Source organism: Carassius gibelio, chromosome A21 (genome assembly GCF_023724105.1).
Source record: "Carassius gibelio isolate Cgi1373 ecotype wild population from Czech Republic chromosome A21, carGib1.2-hapl.c, whole genome shotgun sequence".
In the NCBI taxonomy this organism is placed as follows: Eukaryota; Metazoa; Chordata; class Actinopteri; order Cypriniformes; family Cyprinidae; genus Carassius; species Carassius gibelio.
The window spans coordinates 17752408-17775052 of record NC_068391.1 but is presented as its reverse complement, the minus strand read 5'-3'; the positions used below and the strand labels follow the sequence as shown (position 1 = coordinate 17775052).

The 22645-nt window shown below is 34.4% G+C and overlaps 1 protein-coding gene across 5 annotated transcripts in view; it reads right to left on the bottom strand.

The window, feature by feature from the left end:
* LOC127942024 (transcription factor COE1-A) overlaps positions 1–22645 on the bottom strand; it is a 121037-nt gene that overhangs the window by 13058 nt on the left and 85334 nt on the right. For all 5 annotated transcript variants that reach the window (XM_052537543.1, XM_052537544.1, XM_052537545.1 and 2 more), the window contains exons 9-11: positions 18256–18386; positions 13869–13995; positions 4307–4395 (exon numbers count right to left, since the gene is read on the bottom strand). In XM_052537543.1, the coding sequence (XP_052393503.1) occupies positions 4307–4395; positions 13869–13995; positions 18256–18386 (347 nt within the window). The remainder of the gene's footprint in view (positions 1–4306; positions 4396–13868; positions 13996–18255; positions 18387–22645) is intronic.

The following is a 22645-nucleotide window of genomic DNA, read 5'->3' as shown; positions in this document are numbered from 1 at the left end:
CACCAATTAAAGACAAATGGATCAGTTTGGTTGGGAAATTGTTGTAACCACTTAACACTCTAGTTGTTTAAAGACATCCCAAGAAGTATGAACCAAGACAAGGAAATCATGACAAAACTCATAATCAAACATAACTGTCAATTAAAGACATTCCATAATCATCCTTACTGGTCAACAATAGCTCAAGAAACACCTTCAAAACTGATGATTGTCCCACCATTACATGACTGCCATACATTACTGGAATATCATGTTTGGATCAACAGTTGAAATAAAAAAGCGATTTACTGTTCTAAACAGTTTTTTAGATCAGCTCTAATGCAACCTGACATAATCACAAGCTGGCGACAACAACTTCATATACAATGATATCAGCTAATTTTGTTTCCTGGAAAGGAATCTCCTAAAACATTTTTTCTATAAAGCCTACTTTATTATATGTGACACACAAATGTCTAAGTCCTCTAGTTCATCATTGCATTGTATTATATATGTTGAAAGTATTTAAAAATCACCTTACTAAAACTTATTATTGGGAGACACATAGTGACAACAACTGACATTCATATGCATTATGTTAAGTAACTATAAAGATCTCATATTACAAGCTATCAGAATGACACTTTTTGGACATACAAATCTGCAAATACAAAATCTGCATACATTTTTTTAAGCAATATTACATGAGTAATAGTGATATGCTCTGATATACAGAATTAGTTATATAAAATTTAATGTTATGAGATTTTGCCCTCAGCCAAAACTGTTTTCTCTTAAACAAATAACAGAATAAAGCGACCCATTAGACTTACCCGGAATTAATAATGTCTTATGTTTAACAACAAATTCTAGAAGAACTGGCTGACGTATGGCTGCTCTCGGAGGGTTCATGAGCGCTGAATGCCCTGGAGCTCAAATCTCCAAAAACGTTGAAGCTAATTTTCAAATAAATGTTATCTTTATTAACAAACCACTCATTTGAAGTCTAAACAAGTATATTCTCGCCTAAAAAACTCTTAAAACTACATTCCGTGACACAAAAACAGTATTTGGGCATCTGCCATGACACTCACTATGAGAAATACTGCTAGCAGACTTCAAACGGTGAAATGGTTGGAGTTCTGATATCACTAGAATATTGCACCGCTGGAAAAGGCTCTCAACCATTTAGATTGAAGAACCAGAAATAACAGTTTTTTTCCTTCTCCAGTATGATCTCCATATTCTCTCATATCATACAATATTAACTATAAAATATTTGCCTGATGTACCTGATTCAAAAGTTTTTTTGTTTGTACTTTAAGGTATTTTTTATCATGCTTTTTTGTCTTCTTTTTGAGTTTTTATGATTAATATGAAATGCTTCAACATCATTTTTGTATGTGTGTGTGTGTGTCCACAGAAGCTATAAAGTCAAGCAGCATTGGAGCAACTTCTTTAAGAAAACAACATTTTAAAACGGATCAATAAAAGTTCCAAAGTGGGCAGGTTGTGTTGGTCAGATCTCATTGTCAATGTGAATGTCCAGTAGAGCATTCACACTTCTGTTGTCCTCTCTAATCCTTTCATACGGGCTACTACACCGTCTGTCCTTCTGAGCTTCTCATGTCTGTCTGCTCCTCACGTTACAGCAATACACACTATAAAGAAATCTAAACTGAAAGCTTTGGATCAGAAAAACACTGAAAAATGAACTGGGGTGAAAAACAAATGTCCGAACTGTCTCTCTATTGACTAATTAATGTGTCACAAATAATATAAACATACAAAATAGACATGTACATATACATTGCATGTATTTTACAGCAAATGTTTGCTTAATCTGGTGCTTTGTGTTCCAAGTGCTGTGTGAATTAACCTTGAAATACTTATATATATCATAACATATCATAACATAAATATCTTACATACATTTTAACACTTATATCTGCTTACAGTAGGCTCACTGTATTGTGAACACATACTGTAGCTTTCTAAGCAAAAATATCTTTACTTTTAAAATATTTAGCCTTTGTCTACAGTTTGTCTATAATTAGCCTATAGTATATAATCAGCTTTATATAAGAACAATAGAAGTCTATGGTTTGTCTTCATTTAGATCTGTGGGTATGTGGGTATGTGGCTATGTGTGTGTGCATGTGTGTGTGTGTGTGTGTGTGTTTGGTGTCCCTGTGTTTGCCTGGTATGATTGAGTTGAGCAGTTGAAAAGAGAGCCCCGTCAACAAACTGTTATTACCTCAATAAGGACGAGAAAATCGATGGGGCGGAGAGGAACAGTGTGTGTGTGTGTGAGAGTGTGTGTGTGTGTGTGTGTGTGTGTGTGGTGCCGCTGCTGCCAATGGGACAGCGGCCAAGAGATGGAGAGAGAGCGAGAGATTATGTATGATTCTCTGTTCCTCCATATGTCGGACCTCTTCATTGAGCTCAACACTGTTCTGAATGTCAGAGGTGCCAGTGTGCTGGAATAATTTCTCTTCCTCCTTTCAAACACACACACACACACACACACACACATCCACTGCTGTGACTCAATTACTGGTGGTGGAGCAATAATAAAGTCCGGCCAGCGGAGACTTCGATCGCTGACCTGCCGGGAGGCACCCCTGGACAGCTGACTTCACCATGATGGATCACCTTGGGGTGCTCACACTCTTAAACTCACACACACACGCACACACACAAATGTGTATATGATAAGCTCAAAGTACATGACCAAACATACACACTTGTGAAATGAACAGAATAACCTGAAAAAGCAAAATATCCTCAACACTCCAAACAAAAGATACACGTTGAAAGGGAACTTTTAAAGTTTCCATGATTTTGCCATGTATCTTCCTAAAACAGCATCATTGTTGGTTCTAGAACAATATTCCCATCAAACAGATCAGATCTTAAGGCTAGAGAAAGGTGGTTGTCTAGAGAAAGATTTTGACAGCTTGATAGTCATCAACATAATATTATCTCTTACATAGTATAACACTAACCTAATAGCTCAATATATAATATAATATAATATACTTTCCTTTATAATGACTAAAATTATTTATTTAATACCTAAAGGATAAAAGTGTCAAAGAATAACAAAATAACCAAAGTAAATATATGCATAATATATAAAAAATATATAAATAAATAAATAAATAAATACAAATAAATTGTTGCATTCCAAATAGTTGAAGTTTTGTGAAAAATACTGTAAATATAATATAATATGATATAATAATGTAAATGTAATAAATTAATTAATAGCAACATTTACTAAAAGGGTATTTAATTACAAGATTATATTATATTATATTACATTATATTATATTATATTATTAGTATAAGACTTAAATCAAAATACCAAAATGTTGCTTTAGTTCCGAAATCCTACAAAAAAAAAAAAAAAAAAAAGAAAAGAAAAAATGTCAATGAGAATGTTGTTCCAGAACCAACAAGAAAGTTGATCCAGGAACCCGCTGTACTTGTTGAAATCTAAGCCAATGTTTTCTGACACCTGACCTAGTCCTGCTATAACCGAGATTTGAACTGTGAATCACAATGATTGAACAAAGAATGTTTTATCTCATATTCCTAGAGCTCCAGCACAACAAATGCAAACCAAATAACTCCACTGTGACGCTAGCTTATTTCCACAATTAAACAGCACGGTTTCATTAAGACCAAATTTCCCCAACCTGAAATAAAAAGTATGTATATAAAGTACCTCTTCACTCAAGAAACACAACACATGCAAACATCTGTATACATGTAGATGTAACACAGCAAGACAGTTTTTTTTTTTTCTCATGATGCAACTCTTTCTGTCCTTTTGCAACAGACTCTAATGTTCATCCAAGCAGAATTATTACCATATGAGTTTCATCACTAAGACAATGATGGTATAATAGAGGCCGGCCCGTCATCCGAGTCCTTCACAAGAGAGACTCATTATCCTGATGTTATAGCTAGTGCTGTAACACTCTTTCTAAATCAAAGAAAGAGGATCTGGAAGCACTTAATAGTGATCGAGGAATGTCAGATGAAATGCATACAGCTGTATCATGATTCATGATTCAGCCCACAGAACACAGATTCTTGATAAACCTGTTAGTTCAATGGAGTCATGCAATTAAGCCTCTAAACATTAACCCATGTATTTCAATATAACAGAGATTAACATAAACTATATTAAAACCATTATATGTAAAATACATGTAGAACCTTACATAGAAAAATTAAATAAAAAAATGTAACATTTCCTTTCAACAGTACATTTAACTCTTTTTTAACCCTATTGTTTGGATATTCAGCTTTGTACCTTTGGCAAGCGTTCAGGGTCTCCTGGATGCCGAGGTATCACCTTCTGTAACCGCTGAAACCCATAGTCTATGGTGGGTTCATTCAGAGCTGTGGACAAACAAAAGAGACAAATCCATCATTATTATTATTTAATTTTTTTTTTTTATGTTGCAAAGAAACAAAAGGCTTTGCATATATTTGGAACACAATTGAACATGGACATTTATTTGTTGTGAATTGTCTTTTTTTTATATAAATATACACAAAATTCACTCCAACCTAGTGTAATAACTGCAGAGAGTGCAATATTAATATATACAACCATTCTAATGGAAGTCATTTTGAATTATTCGCATTCTTATATCCATGTTAAGTGCAGCAAGTGCATATAACATGTAATCGTAGGACGGTTATGTTTTATGTTTTACAGCGCAATTACTTTGCATGAAGTCTTTATGCTGTCAAAAACACGAAAGCCTGTCATTCACCACTTGCTCCTGTAATGGACAGAAAATGGATGTAGAAGATCTGTTCATGATGGCACTTTGTAAAGTGCCATAGTTTTGAGAGCCTGCTTAAAAGTAGGGGATCAAACAAAAACTCCTAATGGCATTAGCATTTAAGTCAGTTCTGTTCTTACCAGCTCAGACAATCTACATAAAAAAAGAAGAAAAACAAGAAGAAGAAAAAAACTAAAAGAATATGCAGGTAACACTTTATAATAACAAAAAACATGTTCATATTTAAATGTACATTATTTACTAATATAATATAGCAAAATATTGTATTATATTATATTATATTTATTATATTATATTATATTATAAACACATTTTGTAATATGCATAATATGCATTTTAATATGCTTAATTGGAGTCTACATTTAATAAACAATTCATTTAATTAATAACAATTTAAATATATTTATTATAAAAATAAATTAATAATAAATCATTATATTAATTAAAATATTTTACTACATATTAACTTACGTATTATATTACATTCATTTCTTAAATACTTTAATACAATTTTATAAATTACACAACATTGTTTCGCATATTTTTTCACTGTGCAAAGCATTTAACATATAGTGTGGAACACTACATTAAATGTTACACAAGTCTTCCTATATATCCATCTTATATTAATAACAGCCTGTGTTTTACTTGTGCCAAGTTGTTTGCTGTCATCTGTGTCTTGGTTGGTATGTGGTTCAGTGTTCCAAAAATGGCATACGATTAAGCCCAAAATATGAACACGTATTGCAAAACGTTCATAAATGAAATGTCATCTGAGTGTCTGGTCCCAGGGCTGTTGAAGAAAGAGAGAAAAGAGGAAGAGAGAAAGAGAGAGTGGTTTGGACAGTTTGAGTGTGAGGGGCTGCTGGGGCATGAAACATACGGAGGTACTTTCCTGTCAGTTGGAGCAGATGGTTCAAATACTGTAAATACTGTTTAAGTTATATTGAAGTTAGTGCATGGCAATTAAGAACATATAGGTTAATTATATATAAGTGCTGCTGTTCACAGTTATTACCGCAATAAATGACCTTCCATTATACAGTTCGTCGGAAATGTTGGTTGATAACGTCTAATTAATTTTAAAACCTGTCTGGATGAAGGAGAAAGAAAACTGACTTGTGCATGCATTCCTGTGTGGGGGGCATCTGTTAATAAAGTGCTATGGAGATGGATGTGTCAAACACATTCACATGCTTGTATGTCTCAGGAGCACTTCACTCCTTTCTTATTGCCATTGATTTCTATATTGTAGCCAATCCTCTCACTCAGGCTAGGGAAAACATTCACTTACTAAGATACCAGGAGGTTAACAGAGATGCAGAGAGAGAGAGAGAGAGAGAGAGAGAGAGAGAGAGAGAGAGAGACGTGCGGAGACAAAGGGGTTCTCAAGACGTGTGGGGGAAGATAAACCATTAGGATTTGTTTTTCACTAGGAATTGTCTTAATGAATTGACCATTCATCTTGGTATCATGCTCAATGAAATTAGCCTCCAAACATATTTTTGCATCTAATCCAATGACATTCATACATTAATAAGTGTGATTGTACGTTTTTAAGTTGTGCATTCCAATGCTTTTTGTGGGCCACTACACCAAAAGAGTTAGAAATGTCATGCATTTTATTTGTGGTTTAATATAATATAATATAATATAATATAATATAATATAATATAATATAATATAATATAATATAATATAATATAATATAATATAATATAATATAATATAATATTAAATTAAATAGAAAATTGAAATACATTATTTATCAAGTGATGCATGTAATAAATAAAAATACTAATAACAATGATTGTTCAATAACAACACAAATTTTTCATCCAATTCCACATTAATAAATGGAAATCATGATTTGTTTTAACTGTGTGTTAATATTTTTTTGACACTGTGTGCATGCCAAACAAAACAAGAAAGAAAGAAAGAAAGATAATGATTATTTAGTGATGCATATAATAAATAAAAACTGTGTCACTAAATACATACGTACGTACATCCATCCATCCATCCATACATACATACATACATACATACATACATACATACATATATATATATATATATATATATATATATATACATACAATGGCAATCATGTCTGTAAACCATAGTATTTCTGAAGTCACGTTCCAAACCCCTTTTAAAAAATAACCTTGCTAAACCAAACTGTGTTTTTGAAGAAGCTGTTTCTTATGAAAGAACCTTTTGTCCAATTTCAACAGAGGCTGCGGGTCATTGTGTTCCCCCAGAGAATATGAGTTTTCAGTTTGATATACTTTTTGATTTGGTCACCACATCCTCTAACACTCACTTAAAAGAACACAGAGATATCAAAGGCATTGAGACATCTAAAGTCAATTTCTATAGAGGAAATAATCTTTCAAGGGTCTAACTAGGGACAAACTCGAGAGAATGAAGTTCTCAGAAGGAAAATAAATCCCTTCAACTATTCAAATATCTCTACTATATCAAAAGTTCTCTTCCCAAAATGGGGAAGTGGGCTTGCTGTTTGCCTAACTTTTCACTGTAGCCGAGTTCAGTATTCACTACATGCGAAACAAGCGCTAACCACACGGTAAGTATTTATAGCTTGGCCTAACTCCACTTCTTCAAACTGTTTTATTGTTTTCCTCGTATTAATAACACATGGCATCAATTTGCACAGGGATGTTGGTTTATAGTTCTCCCTTGGTAGCTTTAGCGGTTAAATAGCCAGAAATAGCCTAAGCGAGAGAATTATCTAACTGTGCTACCAGATTATTTAGCATCCCAAAATGATCAGAAGGGAGTTGTTAAAAGAATATCAGTATGAACTGTGGAATGACGTGCTAGCATCATGATGGCAAACAATCCAGTACATCTATATCATATATTGACATGATACTATCTCAAGGACGTGGAAACCCATATGATTAAGACTGGTCTAACCAGTCCAGTTTATCCCAATTTAGTGGATTTGTAATAAATTTGGTAACTGCTTTGGTTACAGAAATCCATACATAGAATATCTTGAGCCCATACGGAGAAAGCAGGAACAATGAATAGTGCCACTTCCACAACATCTGTGAGCTGTCAGCACAAAACGATTGACTGATACTGTCATACTAATATGACTAGAACATCATTGACAATAAATGAATGAGCACACACCCTGTGCGTATCACTTATTTCAATCCCTCGCTCTCTGCAAAGAATCTCTTGCAATCACAGAGATCAATTCTTATTGAAATTTCATGAGGGCAGATCCAGGCCTCATCATATTTCACAATAATGCCCCGGAGGAGAGAATGTTGTGAGTAGAGGGATGGGGAGGAAAGAGGAGACAGGGAAGCATGAAGTAAGTCCTCATTTAATTCGAGCATAGTAAAGTGGAATAATGGGTAGTAGTTCGGTACATAATTGCCTATTGCATATACTTTCACTCTATAATCAAGCCTCATCCCACACAAAATCCAATAGATTCATTAGATTCATTGATTCAATAGACCTTAATTAACTGTGATTTGTGAATGAATATGAGAATTGCTTGTTTGTCCATTGAGTCGTGGCCTTACTTCCCATGTTTAGATCCGTTTTATGACATTTTTTAAAATGTTCAAATAAAATTGAGTCTTTAAATAAAAATTATTACATCAAAGTAAATGTAATTAAACAATCAAATATATAACAGAATCAATTTTATTTTAGAACCAGTGTTTGGATCAAATCAACATTATTGATTCATAACATTAACGTTACTGATTCATCATATTTTTGAATCAAATATATATATTTTTTTATTAAATATAAAAAACTGCATTAAATCAAACTCATGGAATAAATTGTACAAAATAAATGTAAATTCTATAAAATAAAAAAATAAATAAAAAATATATATATATAAAACCAGAAGGTCCAGTGGTCTGTTGGCACTATGACCGTATGGATCATCTTTCACCAAAAACCTTTAAAACAAAAGTAAATTTAAATAAATGAATTAAAAAAAAATGAATTAAAAATCGAATGGATATAAAATAATTGATAATGTTCTATAACGAGTAGACTGTGAACCTTGCCAAAAGTATATCTAATATTCAAACCCAAATGTACTGGACCGTATCAGACTGAACAAAATGAATTGAATCTACAACAGAACTGATTCTACTCTAGAACCAGCAGGTCCAGCGCTCTAGCAACCATGAGGCATGGGTTGTCTTTCAATAAAACAATGTTTTCCGTTTGAATCAAATCAAATGCATGTGAACAGAATCAAACTGAAAGTTTATCCACTCTAATCAATAACAATAGCAATTCTATTCTTGGAACAAGCAGGTCCGTGGCTCTGACAGCACCACGACTGTATGGATCAACTTTAACTAAAACGCCAATCCTTTTCCTGCTGTAGTACTGCAGTAATGAGCAAGGGAATGTCACCCCCTCCCTCTCCTTCTTCATCTCCTTCCCTCCTTCTTCCTAGAGGGCGCATGCATTCCCCCTCTTCAGGTGAGAGCCGAAGGCAAAAGCTCTATGGGATCAATATACACGGCAGCAGAGCGTTCAATACCACTGAATTATCGCTTCATTCTTCCCCCCTTATTATAGATGAGTTATTTTTTCCAAGCCACACCAGTTTAAGATCAATAGAGAACTATTTTATTCTTGTCTTTCCCTCTCGCGTATATTTTACAACACTTTTTACTTTCTTATGTTGCGTCTTTATGTCACAAAACAACTAGCTGTAAAAGAGATGTTGGAGGCAGGTGTAGAGGAGGTGCTGCTGAAGTACGCTTTCTTTACAGAATGAAGGAAATGTTTCTGTACATGACAGAACTATACACAAATATATAACATGCCGTGTGTTGTATATTAGACTAGAGTCATTTTATTCATTACTTTGAGAAACACAAAACCATTCTTGTGTTTTTTCTGCTTGGTGTGCTGACTAATTGCATATTTCCATGGTGCTCCTGTTTTCACTGAGGCTGTGTTATATAATAAAGCCCCAAAACTCATCCTTTGGGCTCTTGTTAACAGTGTGTGTGTGTGTGTTGGTGTGTGTGATTCATCTACCATCTACAACGCTACTGGATACAATTCTGTTGCGACTGGTGCAGAGATTTCTGGCTGCAATCCGATCTGGCAGTGTCCTGGAATTGCCTGTAATCTAATTGGAGGTGTTCGTCCCTTCTGACAATAAAGCATTAAGTTGGCAGCAGTAGATCCCACAGAATTTTTAACGTCACCAATTACTGCCTGTCTAGCAAGCAAAAATGCTAGCAGAAAAGGCGCTTTGCTATTAAGAGGCGATATTTGTTTAAAATGATGAACTCATGGATTGAGTCACAATTCAAAGTTTCATTCTGTTTTCTACTATACTTCCCATAGTGCAGTTTCATAGGATGCTAGTAGAATTCTGTCTAAGGGCCCTATTTTAACGATCTAAGCATGTGATCTAAAGCGCACAACGCAGGTCCGAATTCACTTTTCCTAGTTTAATGAAGGGAAAACGATTGGCGCGTCTAAATGGTTTGTTTTAATGAGTAATCGGTTTTTGGGCGTTATGTGCAATAAACCAATCAGAGTCTCACCTCCCATCCCATTTAAAAGCCAGTTGTGCTCACAGCACGGCGGGTTCACTATTTACATGGTCGCTTACACTTACTAACGTACTTTTTAAATAACAAAGAAAAAAGATTTCGCCAGACTTTAGAGTAGGTTTGAGTTGGTCTATGCTGCAGTCTACTTGGAGTTCCTCAAAACTGCAATGCATCAACAATGCACCTGAAAACACCTCTTTTTTAGATCAGCAGATGTAAATGCATTTGCTATTTAAACAAACAGCAAAAACTCTTGCGCTCCATTGCGCCGGGTGTATGATAGGGCCCTTAAAAAAAAGTAAAAAAAAGCAGACAATCAACTTGACATCAAATTAAATTAAAATCTCATTTACAATAATATTTTACAATATTTACAATATTACAATAATGTAATTTACAATAATATTTTACAATATTTTATTTAAATTTACATATTTTTTTTACTATTTGTTTGTTATTCCAAAGATTTTTTTCCATCTAAATGAAACAAGTTACCCCAGTCCTGAAACTACATTTTAGAAACAACACCAATCACATTATTTTCCAAATGCTTCCCACCAATCCCTCACTTTTTCCTGTCATATCAATTTCTGATTAGATTGTTTCACATTGGAAATATATTCAAACATGCAAGTTAAATGTTGTACAAATGCTTCTTTACGATAACTCCAATGAAGAGTAGTGGTTTGGCATCACTGTTCTTACATAAGGAACAGAAATCAGATATACCAATTTAAAAATGATAAAATTAACGAAAGTGAGTGGAATGGTGAACAGAAGGGGAAAAGCATGACCTTTCTGTCTCAGATCTGTTTCCATGAGATTCTTGTGAATGTTAAGGCAGTTCCATAGACAGGATTTGTGTTGCTCCAACGGTTTATCGATTGGCACTTTGCACTTCCTCCTAACAAACACACGCCGCTGACATTCAGTTTTAGAAGTGACAGAGAGCCTACACTGTCAATTATATGAGATGTATTAGTTTGTCCCCAGGGATCTGGATATGGTGTCCAGTACAACTGAAACACAGAATGAGAGTGAGACAGAAAGACAGAGAAACAAACAGTCCCACTGAAGAAAAACTAGCTAAAAACCAGACTAAGGTGGTTAGTTGGCCACCGTGTTGGTTTCCACTGTTTAGGTCAGTCAGGTATAGGGATGCAAAGATATATTAAGATTCTAGACGATTCTGATAAACCAGTAATTATTGTAATGCTACATCTGATATTAAAATGACATACTATTCCATGTAAGTAAATAAATAATAATAATTGTATAATTTATACTAATATAATCATTTAAACTCAAATGAAATGTATTTAACACGCTACAACTGGAGCTAGAAGCTAGGAGACTACCTAAACCAGCAGAACACCGGCTGATCCAACGCTATCTCACAACCAATTTGTACGTATTTTAAGAGGTGGCTTATTCGTACGAATTTGTACGACCTCACTTGTACGATTTTATACGATTTGTCTAAACCTCAGTGACGGTTAGGTTTAGGGGTGGGGTTAGGTGTAGGTCATTCATACAAATTCATACGAATTGTGCAACTCGTAAAATACGTATGATTTGGCAACAATCGTATGAATTTGTACGAGTGTGGTCGTACGAATGCATACGAATAAGCCACCTTGTGAAAAATGAACGAATTGCCGTGAGATCGGGTTGACTGATCAGGTTGGGAGAACAGCTAGACCAATTTAAACCAGCTATAAACTATACCATAAGTGGTTTAAACAGCTTTTTATCAAGGAAAACTCATGGAGGTGCATGTACATATACATACATGCCTTATTTTGAACTCTGCTGCACTTCATATAGCTGTGTTTTGTTTTATAACTTTATTGTGCTACAAAAAATCTAAAACAAAGCCTGACCTGTATTTTTCGTGTAAAACACAGGCCAAAAGCACAGACTTTCTTCTTGTTATTGTCTGCGAGACCTCATGTTCAACTTACGCTCTTGTTGTGGTTGACTGATTTAGCCACTTATGGATTCTGACTTCAGTTGTAGTTTCCAGGTAGCCATTGATTAATGCCTGGCCAGAGCCTGGCGGGATGCGTCCGTGGCTTTGCCTGTATTGATTCAATTAGTTCTGAGGGTTTGCTAGTGTTCTATGCAAATAGCCTTTTGCTAGCGGCCTCGGCTAACAGAGGCTGATTAGCATTGCCAGCTGTCTGCTGGGTACTTCTAATACCCATGCCAGCTGCCATCACTGTGTGCCAGTTGCTTAACGTCGGTGATGCCCACGAAAGGTGCCAACTTGAGTTCATTTTCAAGAGTAAGGTACATGATTAGTTGAAAAAGCTGAAGGTTACCTGTAGCGCTGCTATAAGTTGGACGATTTATGCTCAAAGGCATGAATTTCACTACATTTGCTTTTATTTCCAAAGAATCTCTGCCTGGCATCTGAGAGAAATGTTTGATATTCATACTCACAGCAGCGGGTGAAAGAAATAAAATAATAAATGTGCCATCTGTGTCTTCCTTTGAGTGTCACTGCTTGCCACCTAAAACTCTGATAACATGTCTACCATGGCACTTCACTTCTGTGGACACACATACTGTTTCCTTCTCCCTTTCTCACTGGAACGAGTCGGTCGCCCTCTCACAAGATCCATCTGTGCACCAGATCAGCTATTTTCTCTTTTAATTCGCCTTTGATTTCGAATCACTTTCAAGTGTGTCCTCTTGTTTGTGTGGGTGCACGTGAGGATTTAACACCAGCGAGGAAGTACAAACAGAAAGCAACAGAAAAAAAAAACTTTGAAATTAGCCAGCTAGCTGACCTTTGACCTCACAGAAGAAGTAAGCATTGATCGGGATGGGTATGATGTATGTCCAAAGCGCAATCACAGTGCTTCATGGATGCTGAAGTAACTGGTGACTAAAGCTCAAATTAACTGAGGAAGTATAATGTATTTACGCATTAACAGTTTCGTGAAAGCTGCACAGTTTGTTTTGCTGTTTAAATGGCTTCAGTATGGAGGCCTATAAAATGCAGCTTGCTTTCTTCCTTAATTGTAACAGGTTTTAAGAGCATTAGCTGTTACAATTTCTCCATCAGCAGTAATTAAGCTAACAAAGCTGTACTTTTTTGTGTGGGTGTTTGTGAGAAAATTAAACAGCAATTCTACGCATATAGCAAATAATTATATATATTAAAAAAATCATTTACATATATATGATTATCCAATCATATTCTCCTATTCTAAATTACCCTGTACATAGGATTGAGTTTGAAGAGGTTGGTGGGTGGTCAAAAAGATATTCTGTTGGTTCTCTATTATTTTCCCTAGATATAACTCAGATTCATATTCCAAAGCACTGGGAAGTTTTTTTTATTGTTCTAAAAAAAAACTTTTAAAAGTAAAAGCGCACCTTTTCTGTGACCAACCTGTTTTTATGTAATGATAATGTTGAAACAAGTCAAAAGTTTCTTATTTTAAAATGAAAAGGTTACCTGTGTAGATGAATCTTCCTGGTGTGCCTTTGCAAAACTGTTTGGACTTATAGGAAAGCGTGACCTCTACCACTCCGGGGATGTGACGAGGAGGGGTCTGAACTCTGATGGCATGAGGTGTGATGAGCTGTGAGAAGAAAATAAGATGCAGAGAGGACATTAGAATCAATGAGTTTTAAATAGCCGGAGAAAGCATTTTCCTCAATGACAGTTGCTCAGCTGGCACAGGAAGCATGAGAATTAAATTTTTGTGCTCAGTTCTACAGCCAGGTTGTTTTGAGCCAATCATTAAATGTCATGTTATTGACTGATAGCTATGAAATTAGAGGAAACCAATGTCAACAAACACAGTCCCCAACATTTGACTAATGACTATACTGAGCTGTGACTCTTCAGACAAACTGACTTAATAAATCCACTTAAAATCACATTGACACAAGTTAATAAAAAATCTCAGAACAGTGAAGTTAGTTCTGAGAGAGAGAAAAACAAAAAAACTGGCAGCATTTGTTGGCAGATGCTAGTTGTGTTTTGTTTGTTCATTTGCCCTGGTTGATTATGTTCTTTGATCCAGTTCTGATCAGTAAACAATCTGACTGTGTGTGTGCCACATGTGTGTTTGTACATGTGTGAATGAATCTTGTCTAATCAGTATCAGGCTGTTTATGGTGGGTGGTGAAGGGATGGCGTAGATGAAGGCTGGAAGAGGACAGGTGGAGCTCCTCAGAGACGTAATTAACAGCCCACTGTCTTTCAGCATCTCACAGATTATAAGCTTGTGGTTCATATGAGCTGTTGTCTAAAACATCTTTGAACATTTGTCTCTCACAGTCATAAACTTAATTTCAAAACAATACACAAGTGAAAGTAGCAGAAAGAGTAGTTATGGAATGCTAGTGTGCAATGCCAAAAATAAATAAATAAATAAAAACCTCGACTACAAATGTAATTCACTCGATACTATAACTAAAAGAAACATGAAAATATTTAAATCTTAATAAAAAAAAATATACTCCTTTACCCAGTATTTTTGTGGTTTATGCTTATTAGAGTATCATGTCATTAGCTTAGCAATATGCTAATGTCAAACTGTTCTGGAATCAACTGTGAATATATGTGTGGTTTGTCTGAGTGTTGCAGATCATTCACTCATGAGGAGTATGCAAATATAAATGTTTTGTGGCTATAAAAAAACACATAATACAATAAAACTTTATAAAAAAAATGGAGCTAAATGTAAATATAAAAAATAACAAAAGCAAATACTCTAACAAATTGACAAAAATGTAAACTTAAATTTAAATGAAAACTAAAAAATATAAAAATACGTTAATCAAATTATATAGTATACAGAAAATACTGAAATAACAATACATTGAAAGAAACAAACAAACAAAACTAGAATTGATTGTGTTCACATACTTACATGGAGCATGTTTCGGACTTTACACATATACAAACACAGCATTAAATTAAAAGTATTCTGTATATATGACTACAGAAAGGAAGTTTATGTAACACTTTAGGTTAGGGAACACTATTCACTATTAACTATTTGCTTATTAGCATGCATATTACTAGCACTGTTTAATAGTACTTATGAAACACATATTATTGCCTCATTATGCATGACCATATTCTACATCCCTGAAGCCTACCCCATACCCAAACATAACTACAAAAAAGATCTTGCTTGCTATCAATAAGCAGCAAATTACAAGATTATTGAGGGAAAATTCATAGTTAGAGGGGTCATATGATGTTTCTCAAAAGAACATTATTTGGTGTAATGCAATGTGTTTATGCAGTTTAAGGTAAAAAATAAATAGATAAATAAAACATTATTTTCCACATACTGTATTTTACTGTTGCTCATCCATGCCCCACCTTACTGAAACGCATATATTTTTACAAACTTCATCAGTCTGAAAAGTGAGGTGTGCTCTGATTGGCTAGCTATCCAGTGCGTTGTGATTGGGCAAATGCCTCAAGCATGTGACGGAAATGTTATGCCCCTTACCATACAGTGATGCCATGTCTGGGCACAATATGTCAAAAACAATAAAACCCATTATAAACTAGACATTTTTTGCATGTAGTGGGGACATAATTACTGATTATAATGAATTATACTGTGTTTTTACACATTGTGTTGCATCGAGCTGCATAACCATAAAACCATTGTCTGCATTTATGATTGGAGAGATGACAAACAACAACCGCTTCTCTGCTTGCATTCGAATCGTCAGTGGCAAATTCTTAAAATATTAAATGTATTTACAGGCTGTCTGAAGCGCCAGACTGTCCTTGCAAAGTCGAAGTTGTCACACTTTATAGAGACAGCCTCTGTGCACAGCCGGCATTGCAGGCTCTCCCAGGAAACAGTCCTCTGTAAAATGCACTGCACACATCTGAATATTTGGGTTTAACTGTGACACTTTAATAGTGAATATGGGTTCTCTAATCTAAAGTTTCAACAAAGTTTGGATTGAATCCAGTGCAGTCGACACAGTATGTACTCTCTCAGGTTAGTGGCTAAGAGGCTATTTGTTCCTTACTGTCCGTTGTTGGGTACTACAGTATGTACTGCACATGTTTTAGAAAGACCACAGTCCACAAAAAGACTTCTTTGAAATGCAGTATTAATGATTGCTGCTATTTGACAATGACAGACAAATATGACTGTGTTCAGGGAGCAGTGAATGGGTAGGAGGAGAAGAAATGAAAAAGATCTTCCTTGGTCCCTTCCCTGCTCTTGTTCTCTTCCTCCCTTGTTAGATGCTATCTGTGGTAATCAGATCCCTGCTGGCACTGCAGCTGAAGGGAACTACATGGCTCTTGACCGCCACCCCCCCATGTACGAGGGTCACGGGGTCAGGAGATAAAGGTCACAAGGTTATGAGGTCCACAGGAACCGCTATAGGGAGATTTCAGTATAATGTATTAATCGTTACCAGATGTAGTTCATCATAAAACCTACACACACACAGTCATTAGCTCGTTTCTCTGGTAGCTAATAGCACTCAGCACCAGCAGATCAAAGAGGTTAGCTGAATGTGCAGTGGGACATTTGTATCAGGGTTGGTGATTGATGAATACTCAGTAGTACTACAAAACATTCCGGATCAATGTGTTTGTGTCTGTGATTCGCCACCACTGATTTGAGCACATTTAAAGCTGCCGCTATTAAGCAGTTAGCCAGTGTTACACAAGCTGCTCAATTTCTTGTACAAAGACTTTTGAGCAGCTATTGAAAGTATCACATTTCTTAATCACTTAAGCACAATAACTTAATCACCTGCATAATGTCGGTCTAACAAAACGCTTATGCAATCTGAAAGGACAATGGGTGTCTTCGACAACTTTAGGAAAGGTGACATTTATAACTGCATAAAGATTTAGGTTTTAAATAACAACACTGGAGGGATTTTATTAAGCTGACCACACGTAATGTTGTATTTAAGATAGAATGTATACTGAATTAACTACTGAACTAAACTGAGACTATTTTATTGTTGACTGATAATTTTTTTTAGCATAATACAGTATGTCAGGAATCATTGAGAATGGGCCATTGAATTATTGCATACCGAATGAGACAAAGTGATCTTGACACAAGCATGCATTCATTTTTCAATAATTCAACAGTCCAAAGAGTAAAAATCTAAATTATTCCACTAAAATCATGTTTTCCAGATGTACATGTTTAAGCAGTGTGTTTAACTCTCGCTTAAAAAGCCTAAGATTACTTCTTTTTAAAGAACATGGTGAGGTGATGAAAGTATTGTGGGAGACAATCTATATATATATATATATATATATATATATATATATATATATATATATATATATATATATATATATATATATATATATATATATATATATATACAATAATTACACTGTAACAAGGGCAGCTAAAAATAAAATGTGACCATGAGGCCATAAATTCTACCTTTTGTAATTGTAATGATGTTATGTGGAAGAAATTAGCATTCATATATACGCACAGCTTTAACAATGCACAAATCTTTGTATAGGAATTATTGTATTTACATTTAATGTATATTTCTGTACTTAGGTTTCTGTGTGTTTCTTATTTCTGTGTGTAGGTTTGAGTCCCAAACCTAAGATCAATCCAATCAAATTCTAAACATTTTAAGTGATGGCTAAATGTAAGTTTCATAAAATGGGTCGACGTTTTAGATGTTGTCAGTATGTTAATAAGTGTGTTTCCGTGTCAGTGCAAACATACTAAAGTGTATGTGTACTAGAACTAACTGCTTTGTGTAAGAAAACCTATGATTACTTACGAGATCAAGCAACAAGCAGTGAGAAAATCCAAAGTTCTGCTGGACAGAGGGGAACATATGACTTGCAAACTCACCTCACTCCAGACCAACATGGTGCCGAAGATGACCTGCAGTCCGTCAAAGAAGTTGTCTCCAATGATGATGACAGTAGCACCTCCTGTTGTCCAGCCTTCACTGGGACTAATGGCTTTGATACAAGGTGCAGCTGCGTCCAGAAACGTCACAGGACCAATTTAGAGAAAGCAGAAAAATGAAAATATACTTTATTCATCTGTACTCAGTGTAAATAACCGACACTAGCATTGCTTGACCATGTTTAGATTTTTGTAGAGAACTTCCCAACATTCAGGATCAACATTAGTGTCAGGTTTGCAGATTTGGGGGTTAAAGGTGACGTTTAAATGCATCTTATTTCCTGGGGTCTGAGGGAAGTCTTGACACCTCTCAGTCTCTTATTTCAAGGCCAAAGCAGGAAACCAAAAACACACAAATGTCACCGAGAAAACCCACACAGCTGGATCCAACTAAGAATCACATACCATACTTTCTGGAAAAGTGTCGGTGGTTTTCACAGCTCTCATAGCACACATTAGGCGTAAAAACAAAGGATCGCTTACACCAAGAATTCCCGTCCAACTCTATACTTTGAGGGCACGGTAAGGAAATGCTTCAGTTGTAGCAGAACAGTGAGACATTGCCTCAAATTATGGGAAGGACTGCCAAAAGGTTTACTCTTTTAGAAGGATGCATGCAAGAATCTCAATCTCTCTCCGGTATGAACGACTGTACAAATCATTCGTTACTAGAGCATAAGCCATGTTTGAGGATGAAATCATAATTTTAAGTCTGATATAGTGATTTAGGATAGTTTTTGTATTGGTTTTTATTAAAAACATATTTTTTTTGAAGACAACATTAAAATTATTGAAAAATACTTTGGTAGCACTTTATTTTACAGTCCTGATCCTCATGTACATACTATGTACTTATTATAGTAATTACAATAACTATGTAATAACTAGGTACTAACCCTGAACCTACCCCTAAACCTAACCTTACCCCATGTAGTTAACTTGTATTACCAGAACTGTCTTAGATATATACACTGTAAGTACACTATAAGTACATGTTAGTACACGTACTGTAAAATAAAGTGTATTTATCTAAGAAAGTTCTGGTTATACAAGGTAACTACATGGGCTAGGGTTAGGTTTAGGGGTAGGTTCAGGTTTAGTACCTAGTTATTACATAGTTATTGAAATTACTATAAAAAGTACATAGTATGTACACAAGGAACAGGACTATAAAATAAAGTGCTACCATTTTATTTTTAAATTGATCTTGTTACAGTGTAATAGTACAAATACTGTAAGTACTGAGTACTATTAATTAAGTAGATGTATTTACTATATAATTAGAGTTACAGTTTGGTTTTGGGTTAATTGCTTATAATTATGCATAATTTACTATAGTAAGAACATCTAAGATGTGTAACAAGGAAACTGTAAAACAAAGTGTTACCATATGTTTTATACCCTGTATAGTATGATAATCTAAACAGAGTTAAAGCAAAATGTATTGTATGAAAAAATTATAGATAGATAGATAGATAGATAGATAGATAGATAGATAGATAGATAGATAGATAGATAGATAGATAGATAGATAGATAGATAGATAGATAGATGCATTTTTATTGTATGTAATTTCCAACTAATTTTAAATGTATGTGTGTAAAGTGAAATTGTCCTCAGTTTTATTTTAAAATGTGTGTAGAATGTGGTAGAAATATTCTTGACATTTCACCAATCAATCAATCAGTCAGTCAATCAGTCAATCAGTCATAGCCAAACTGTCATAAACTATATTCAATATCTGCTCATCAATTCTTCAAGTATCCTAAGAGTACACATTAGCATTACAGCGCGATTGTATGTTCTTTGTGTAAACAAGGTGACCTTAGGCCTCCTGCTGTAGAAGACACGTGTTTTGTCACCGGGAGTCGAGGTACAGTGGCTCGTTTAGCGTGTTCTGTTTGTTGCTCTCCACGGCGGCCGAGGATCTGTGGCTGAGGGAGAAAGGGACCACCACGGAGAAAGGTCAGTTTGCTTATTAGAGCTGTCTGCTCCCCTTCGAGACACAAAGTCTTATGCTAGCAGGGGGCAAAGAAAGCAATTTAGCCAGCCTGCGTTTACCTGCATTTAGCTCCCAAATGCCAAAGCGTCACTCACAGTAATGAGATATAAAGAGAGGAAGGGTTGTGACGGGCCAGCATGACTGTGATCCACACGCTGTGAGAAGCAAGTTGGGTAAGATATATTGTAGCCTTGCTAGGCTAGAGTTGTTACAGTAAACATGAAGCGTCAAGCCGTGTGAGGTCCAGCAAAACATTTCTTAGAAGAACTAACAATGATTGATAGCTCAAATAAATAGAAAATTAGAAAATTAGATATATAATATATATAGTATGCTAAATTTCATTAATCAGTTTTTTTATTTTCAGCATTTTATTATTATTATTTTTTAATCCATATTTAAATATAGTCAAATATGTTCAATGGTGCTGAGAATACTTATATAATACTTAATATAATACTTATATATTTATATATATCAATTTATTAGATAAAAAAATACAGAAAAGAACAATAATCTTGCAAAATGTTATTACAATATAAAACATGGTTTCTATTTTAATATCCTTAAAAACCTCATTTATTTCTGTGTTGCAAAGCTGAGTTTCCATCAGCCATTACTCCAGTATAAAGTGTCACATGATCCTCAAGAAACTCATTCTAATATGTAAACAGTTGTGCTGCCAAATATTTTATTTTTAGAAACTGCAATACTTTTTTCAGGATTCTTTGATGAATACAAATTTAAAAAGAATATAAAGAAGAATATAAAATCTTTTCTAACAATTTAAATAATTGCTATCACTTCTTAACAGTTTAACACATGCTTGCTGAGTAAAAGTTTTAATTTATATAAAAAAAAAAGAAAGAATAAAAATGACTAACCCCAAACTTTTGAGCTATAGTGTATATGCTTAGAAAATATTTATATTTTAAATGAATACTCTTCTCTGAATCCTGAAAAAAAGTATCACAGGTTCCAAAAACATATTAAGCAGCAAAACAGTTTTCTCAAAATGTTTTTTGAGTTATTTTCATAATAATAACATTTCAAAATATTATTTTTCCCTGTATTTTTGATCAAATAAATGCAGCGTTGATGAGCAGAAGAAACTCCAACAAAAACATTAAAAATAGTTCTGATCCAAAACTTTTGACCAGTAGTATATAGATAGATAGATAGATAGATAGATAGATAGATAGATAGATAGATAGATAGATAGATACAATTAACTATCAATATTAATTATTTATTATTAATATTATTTATTTATTTATGTATTTATTTATTTTTGACTACACAATGACTATATTGTATTGTGACTATTTAAAGTGTTTTTAACTAATCACTACCAATTTTAACTAATGATGATTTGAAAAAGAATCAAGTAAAAATCCTCTTAATCTTCTAAAAAATACATATTATAAAATTAATACAATAATATTAAGAAAATAAAATATCTTGGTTCTCAAATACAAAGGATTGACATATTTTTTAACTACCAATCATTCGGTTATTAGATTTCAAAAAGCTATCATATTTAAAAGCTCAAAAGCCAAAGGCTTAATCTGTAGCCAATATTAATGTTTTTTTTTTTTTTTTTCTAAAACATCCCTAAATCCTAATCACAAGAAGCTTTAGATTACTGAAAAGAACAACTTCTCATGTTCCGTAAACACGATTAATCTTCTCTTTTTACATGTCATGCTTGTGTCAAGATGCTAGAAAGGAAAGAAATCCTGACCTGGAGGGTGAAATGAGACATACATGCACACACTTTGGCGTTTGGTGGGGTGGTAGAGCAGGGAAGATGAGGTGCAATCTGTGGCGGTAATCTTGGCGTGAGTGGAGGTTTTTGGCGGAGGCTGAAATGGTAGCTGGATTAAGCAGATGGAGACACATGAATCCATCTGATAGGATTAAACTTTCTGTGGCTTTCTCTAAGCCATCTGCTCACCATGCTGGTCTGACACACACATACACACACACACGTTTAATGTACAATGTAAAATGTCTCACACACAAAACACAAGCAAAAGACAAGAATACGAACACAGGGCTACGCACATTTGAGAAGTTAGACTTGATAGACACAAAAGCAAAAAAAAAAAAATTGTCCTGAAAACACAAAAAATGTCCTGAAAATCAGGAAGATACATTTTAGGTCATTCTTATATATGCTCTTTCATGTTATAATATATTTAATGAAATATTAAACTCACAATTTTAAAAGATGTTTTATTTTATCGCCATATCACAATTGAGACAATATGGGCTGAGATTTTAATAAATTAATGCATTAATAAGTAAACTAATAAATAATTCTGG